General features: G+C 40.8%; 1 protein-coding gene across 1 annotated transcript in view; it reads right to left on the reverse strand.

Moving 5' to 3' along the window:
• The window catches only part of LOC106875169 (ADP-ribose pyrophosphatase, mitochondrial), a 99,295-nt gene that overhangs the window by 19,212 nt on the left and 72,025 nt on the right, over positions 1 to 8,058 (reverse strand). The window contains exons 2-3 of the mRNA XM_014923199.2: positions 5,367 to 5,524; positions 3,167 to 3,426 (exon numbers count right to left, since the gene is read on the reverse strand). Coding sequence (XP_014778685.1) covers positions 3,167 to 3,426; positions 5,367 to 5,524 — 418 coding nt within the window. The remainder of the gene's footprint in view (positions 1 to 3,166; positions 3,427 to 5,366; positions 5,525 to 8,058) is intronic.

Consider the following 8,058-nt stretch of genomic DNA (forward strand, 5'->3'; position numbering starts at 1 on the left):
GGCTCCAATCTGATCTGGCAGAGTTTCTACAGCTGGATGCCCTTCCTAACTACTCCAAGAGTGTAGTGGGTGCTTTTACGTGCCACCGGTACAAGGGCCAGTCAGGAGGTACTGGCAACGACCATGCTCAAATGATGTTTTTTACGTGCCACCTGCACAGGAGCCAGTCCAGCAGCACTGGCAACGACCTTGCTCGAATGTTGTTTTTAACGTGCCAGTAAGGCGATGCTGGTAACAATCACGCTCGAATGGTGCTTTTTATGTGCCACCGGCACAGGAGCCAGTCAGTGGCCCTGGCAGCAATCACGCTCGGATGGTGCTCTTAGCACTCCACTGCACAGATGCTAGTCAAGCGGTGCTGTCATCGAATTTGATTTCGATTTCACTTGTCTCAACAGGTCTTTGCAAGCATAGTTTAGTGTCCAATGAAGGAAAGGTACACATAAGTGGGCTGGTTACACCACTGACATAGGCCACGGATTATGGTCTCACTTGGCTTGCCGGGTCTTCTCAAGCACAGCATATTTCCAAAGGTCTCGTTCACTAGTCATTGCCTCGGTGAGGCCTATGTTCGAAAGTCGTGCTTCACCGCCTCATTCCAGGTCTTCCTGGGTCTACCTCTTCCACAGGTTCCCTAAACCACTAGGGTGTGACACTTTTTCACACAGCTATCCTCATCTATTCTTGCCACATGACCATACCAGCGTAGTCGTCTCTCTTGCACACCGCATCTGATGCTTCTTAGGCACTTACACTCTGTCAAGTATGCACACTGACATTACACATTCAGCGGAACATACTGGCTTCATTCCTTGCAAGCTTACGCATGTCCTCAACAGTCACGGCCCATGTTTCACTGCCATGCAGCATGGTTGTTCGTACACATGCATCATACAGTCTACCTTTTACTCTGAGCAAAAAGCCCTTTGTCACCAGCAGAGGTAGGAGCTCTCTGAACTTTGCCCAGGCTATTCTTATTCTAGCAGCTACACTTTCAGAGCACCCACCCCTGCTACTGACTTGGTCACCTAGGTAGCGGAAGCTATCAACTGCTTCTAGTTTTTCTCCCTGGAATGTGGCAGAAGTTGTTCTCTGCATATTTTCAGTGTTTATTACTTCTGAGCATCTGCCACATACAAAAACTATCTTCCTAGTTAGCCTTCCTTTGATGTTGCTGCACCTCTCATGTGTCCATCTTATACTGGGTACATCTTATAGAGTTTCTACCTATGCCTTTTCTACAGATAGAGCAGGGCCATCTACCTGAAGGGGTTTGTGGTTTGTCTGTCTTCCTACCTATTAGGACTTTGGTTTTAGCTAGGTTGACTCTAAGGCCCTTCAATTCTAGACCTTGCTTCCACACCTGAAACTTCTCAAGTTCTTATAGTGACTCAGCAATTAGAGCAAGGTCATCAGCATAGAGGAGCTCCCAGGGACATCCTGTCTTGAATTCCTCTGTTATTGCCTGGAGGACTATGATAAATAGGAGGGGGCTGAGGACTGGACCTTGGTGGACCCCTACCCAGAATTCTTCACTGTACTCATTGCCAACCCTCACCTTACTGACAGCGTCCCTGTACATGGCTTGTACAGCTCTCACAAACCACTCATCTATCTCTAGTTTCTGCATTGACCACCAAATAAGGGATTGGGGGACCCTGTCAAAGGCTTTCTCCATGTCAACGAAAGCCAGGTACAGAGGTTTATTTTTGGCAAGGTATTTCTCCTATCTGTAAAGATATCCTTAACAACTGATGTAACAGTGGGGGGGGGGAGGCTGGTATGCATGGGCAACTGCTGGCCTTCCATAAAATAACCTTGCCATGGACCTGTGCCTCAGAGGGTAACTTTTTAGGTTCAATCCCATGTTCATTCATGCCTGAAGGGGTCTTTACCTCTTTATGGTTGCATAATGAAATATGATGTCCCTACAGGTCATTAATGTGGTTCTGACAGAAAATGAGGCAAGATGGGCACACACTTGGTTATAGGTATGCTGAATCATAGCTTGCCTTGGGCTAAAAAAACAATCTCAATGTGCAGGGACACATTAGCCCTTGAGCATTCAGATTACTCTGTCAGATGTAAAATATATTCATTCACATTGGTTTGAATTAATCTTTTATCTTTTATCTTTAACTTGTTTCAGTCATTAGACTGTGGTCATGCTGGGGCACTGCCTTGAGGAATTTTTATTTGAACATTTTGACCTTAGTACTTAATTTTGAAAAGCCTGATATTTATTCTATTGGTTTCTTTTGCTGAACTGCTAAGTTATGTGTATGTAACACACCAACATTGGTTGTCAAGTGGTGGAGGGGGGGGGGGACAAACACAGACACAATGACACTCTCTCTTACACACAAACACACACACATAATTGATAGGCTTTTTTCAGTTTCTGTCTACCAAATCCACTCAGAAGGCTTTGGTCACTTGCTGAAGGTGCTATGCAGTTGAACTGAACCCAGAACCATGTGGTTGGGAAGAAAGCTTCTTACCACACAATCATGCCTTATAGCTTTGAGATTTCAATGATGTGATTGCTTAGGTCTTCGGAAATCCTCATTTGAAAAAAAACTCAGAAAGTTTTTTTTTCTTGAATTTTCAAAGTTCAAAGGTTCAAAAGTCACCCTGTTATCTTTCTATACTAAACCACAACCATGTTGCATGAGATACACCAATAGTTTTTACTGCACCAATAGTCTCTCTCTCTCTCTCTCTCTCTCTCTCTCTCTTTCTCAATCTCATTCTTCTTTTTTCTCTCTCTCTCTCTTTCTCTACTTACTTACCTACCTACATCACCAAGCCATTAAGGTCATGAATAGTGACGAAAGTACTTTGACTAATAAATAACTAATTGATTGTTTAACCAGCACACTAAACAAACAATTGATTAGTTAGTTGGTTTGATAATTAACCAATTGACTAACAATGAAGAAGTGATATTGAACCAGTGTGTGTGTGTGCATTATTGTTATTACTGTAATGACCCTCCCAAGACAACAAGATTTGTTTCAACACACAAATTCACATCAAGAATCTCGCAAACCAAGTAGAAAAACAAAATAAATCACAAAATAACTTGGCAGAAAAAATAGCAAAAACCCCCATCCCCATCCCAACCAAGAAAAAAAACGTCTCAACAAAAAAAAAATTAATTTACCTGATATCAGGATCGGCCCAGGGGGGCTGTTGTAAAACAGATTCAGCTGTATAATCAACAGGCTGGTACTCCTTGTACTCAACATCCCAGCTGACTTTGTCATCAGGGACATCAAATCGATAGATGTCTTTGGTTCGAGGGTAGAGACCACCGCGACAGTTCATGTGCATCTTTATGGAAATCTTGTAGCTAACTCGCAAAGGCTTGAGCAGTTTTGAGGTATTGATTCCCATGTAAACTGAGACGGTAGAAGGCGGGATCTGTGTAGGGAGGGATGAGAGAGAGAGAGAGAGAGAGACAGAGAGAGAGAGAGACAGAGACAGAGAGAGAGAGAGAGATAGAGAGAGAGAGAGAGAGAGAGTATAGGTGGATGGGATGAAGAGGAAGTAAGGTAGTAGCGGAGGGAGGAAGAGGTAGAGGAATGAAGAAGAAAATGGGAGGGAGAGGAAGTGGAAGAAAAATAATAAGAATAATTAAACAATTAATCAAATATGTAGATAATTATATTGAATGAGAAAATGAAGCAACAAATAGGAAACAACCTCCAGTATTAGGACGTATAGGAGAAATAAACACACACACTCACACAAAATAACACAGAAAAAAAAAAAGGCAGACAGTAACAAAGTCATACATACACACTCATCACAAACGTCTTGAGTTTTCTCCACTCCAATCCCTGCCCAAGCTTTCACTGCTGTTTCTGCACCCATTGCCTCATTAACATATCACATTTCATATCTCATCCACTTCCAAGCTTCCAGCTAATTGACAGCAACAGCCTTGCCAAAAGAAGATTTGGTACCATCTGAGACAGCTAAGTAGATGACCAAGTAACTTACTAACCATCCTCTTAATTATGGCCCCTTCATTATATTCCTCACTCAAACTCTACCCTAGCAAGTGATGGAGGATATATTTTGGTTAGGGTGAGGAGAGAGCATTGTTCTTTTGCAAGAGTGTTGCAGTAATAGAGATAAAGATTACAGTCTATGATGCCTGGAGAAAGTTATAGTCCACAACAATGTCTGTATTATGATTATCAATGAAGCAAAGAGGCTACCTTAATAAACTGCTCAATGTGCAAGTTCAGCTGCTTCTCAAATTATTTCTACAAATTTTGTGGGATTCTCATACCTATACTTTACCAACCAAGATTATTGCCCCTTCACTTGCTAGACACCCAGCCACTTTATTCAGTACTAAAGTTGTGTCCTTGAGCAAGACACTTTATTTCACATTGCTCTAGTCCACTCTCTGAGAGCTATATTATGGGACTCATATTTGTGCAGTACTCAGCCACTTGCATGTTAATTTCATAAGCAGATTGTTCTGTTGATTGGATTAACTGGAACACTCATCGTCATAACTGACAAAATACCAGCTACTCGCCCATACTTCTCGTTCACTACTCATCATATGCTGTATTTCACAACTCATCCAGCCTCTTCATTCACTATTAACCCTATCCCCACCTTTGTTACTCACCCTAACTCTTTCATTGTCACCCACTCTACTTCACTTTTCTTTTCTACCATTACTACAATAGCATGTGTTTCTCTCAAGCAGCTGGTTGCATTCTATCTCTACCCAAACCTACTTGGAATACTTGTCTCTCTGCTTCCTGTTCCTCCACCCTAACCTAATACTAAACACATTACTTTCTTTTCTGAGCATCAGAGCATAAAATTGTGGATTTATCTTCCCCTGCCAATGTGTTTTTTTTTCCCTGCAGACATTGATATAAGTCATTGATTTTAACTCGGAAAACCAACCCATCAATGCTATTGCTCTGGGAGAAGCTTTGCCAACTACTTCATAAAACACAAATGCACAAACACATAAACACACAGACAATTACACGCCAAATACACTTACACATAAGCACCCACATACACACACACAGACATATGCATAACCACACACTAACATTACTTACATAAAAATATAAACACAGGTACACACAGCCATTCCCTATACATACTGACCTGCAGATGTTTGATCTAAATACCAACTACTTCTCTGAACATTTTCAACTACTTAAACCACATACCGCCGCCGCTACTGTCATTACCAATGCCACTTCTATGAACACCACTAACACCAGATCCCACTTTCACTACAAACACCCTCACCCCCCCCCCAAAAGAAAGGAAAGAAAAGATTAAAAAAAAAACAATGTAAAAAAAAAACACTATACCTGGAAAAGGTGTTCAGCTGATGACGTCCCCACAGAGGGGAAAGTTCGGCTGATTGGTGTGTAAGAGATGAAGAGGAGGATGATAGAACCGGTAAGGAGGAGGAAGACCAAGAGTGAGAGTTGTGAAGTTTTGTTACTAGATATTACATCAGTAGCTTCTGAAAGAGACAAACAGACAGACATAAAATGATAAGAATGGCTTGAGTGATTGGTTCAGTTTGATTGGTTGTTGTAGTGTCATTGTTGCTCAAGCCCCAGGTGAGGAGTGGTCCAGCAACCCTATGATCAAAAACGTTCCAGCCATGCCCAGCCCATCTTTAAAACAACATTGATCTGGTGAAGTGTTGCTGTTGTTAAGTCCCTGGTGAAAACTGATCTAGCAACCCTGTCCTGTCATGACCATCCCATCTTAAAAATAACATTAGCTAGGTGAGGTGCCAAAGCACACCTTCCAACTATAACCATCCATATGATTTTTGCACTTTCCATATTTCTGTCGGGTGAGCGTATTTATTCTAAAAGCCAAAGGAATGGCGTGATAAAAAAAAAAAGTGAAATTTTGAAAAAAATGATCTTTTAGAACTTCAGTTGTTATATCTAGCTTGCCAAGCAACTACATTTGTGGCCGTTCTTCATTCCATCTGCTGGTTCAACAGGCATTCACACATGCAAGGTAGGTATTGTTATTCTGATATGTGGGCGAATAGAAAAAATTGGTTTTCAGAGATTTGTCTGTTATTCATAGCATGTTAAGCAACCACATTCAAAGCACCCTGCTTTTCATCTGCAAGTTTCACCAATATCCATTTAGCATTCAGATTATTTTGTTAAAATGTAATGCTTAGTTGTTCACATTGTTTTGAATTAATCAGGAATTTATTTTGTAGCTTTAACTGTTTGATGATGTGATTGTTTATTTTTAGAAGGACAGGGGACAGCAGGTAGAATATTTTGGCCAAATTTAGCTGGTTTAAAAACAATCAGAATTGTGATAAGGGGGTAAGAGGTATTCTGAAAAGTGAAGAGAGAGTGAGTAGGGGATTTTAAAAAAAAGATTATAATTTCAAAGATAAATAATTTTTTTCACTATCATAATTTCCATGTTATTTCCACATACAATTTCCAAGATATTTTCAGAAAAATTGGAAACCCAAAACATTTGCATGTGGGGAAGTTATTTAAAACTTTGGAAAGCTATTTTGAGGGCAAATCATAATCTCCTTTCTTTGGAGAGATCATAAGTTTTCTTCACTTACATGCCTAACCTACCCTATTTTCTTCACCTGCTTCCAAGGAAAATAATATTTTCCCATAACTAGACATGTCTTTCATGGATGACTGGAAACAAAGTCTTGCTTGTATGACAATGACACCCATTTGCAATCTTCAGAAGATATCTAGACAAGGGCACATACCCATCTACCCTTCTTGACATTCTGTTCTCATACTCTTTTCTTTATTCTGTTCCATACGCTTTTCTTTGAGGGTATGCTCTGACACTTCATCACTGCCATCTTTATCTCTCTTTCTGGCTCCACACTATTCACTCCCATCCACGCTTAAATAAATGTACAGTCAAGTTATCTCCTCTACAACAATAAGCCTGTTCCTGAGCCTCCTATCATACAATATGAAACCTCTCAACAGCTAGCATAAAGACACTTTCCTCTCTATTATACTATCTCTAAGTTAAGGGAGCTCTATAACCTTGCAAGTTACGGGATAACCTCACTAGTACTAGTGCCTCCAAAAATATAAAAAAAGCATCCTATACACTTTGTAAAGTTGTTGGCATTAGGAAGAGAATTCTGTTGTAGAAACCATGTCAAAACAGAGAACTGGAGCCAAATGTAGCACACTGATTGATGTCAACATGGAAATCAAACATGAAGATGATGAAACAACTTGTATTGGATAGAACATAAGTATATTATGTTATAATGGGACTTGAAGGTTCTCAATACCAGCAGAGTATCTCCTTCTCCCGTTACAATTATTTTCTGTAGTCTTAGGATCTGGAACTTGAAAGAAAAAGCTTACAAGCGGATGCAATTCAATGGTTGTTTATTTAGTTCTCATTCATGGGGTTCGCTCCTGGCGACCATCTGTATGGCCGCGCGTACTTTGTTATAGCTCCGTTCATGTGAGGTACATTACCTCTGGAGATAACAGGTGAAGTTAGAGCAGACAAGAATCTACTGTGAGCTGCCAGTTGGCAGTGTTGCTCAGCGTGAGCATGAATGCAAGAGAGAGAATCACCTTAATACGCCTCCTTAAATAGATGTTGCCCACGAGAGCCTCGCTGTGTTCTCGTGCATGGCAAACATGGTTGTAAGCGAGATTTCACTCTTGTCTCAGACATGGTAATGGCTGCCAGCGAGGTCTCACACAAAATGGCGCTGGCGTCTTGTGTCACGCTACAATGTATACACAAAAAAGTATTTATCATTTGACTTTTATCTTTTACTTGTTTCAGTCATTAGACTGCAGCCATGCTGGGGCACAACCTTGAGGAGCTTTAGTTGAACTAATTGACTCTACTAGTTATTTTCTTTTTAAGCCTGGTACTTATTATCTCAGTCTCTTTTGCCAAACCACTTAGTTACAGGGATGTAAACACACCAACACTGGTTGTCAAGTGAAGACGGGGGACAAACATAGGCACAAAGACACACATACACACAGATATATA

This window comes from Octopus bimaculoides, chromosome 25, assembly GCF_001194135.2.
Source record: "Octopus bimaculoides isolate UCB-OBI-ISO-001 chromosome 25, ASM119413v2, whole genome shotgun sequence".
Taxonomy (NCBI): domain Eukaryota; kingdom Metazoa; phylum Mollusca; class Cephalopoda; order Octopoda; family Octopodidae; genus Octopus; species Octopus bimaculoides.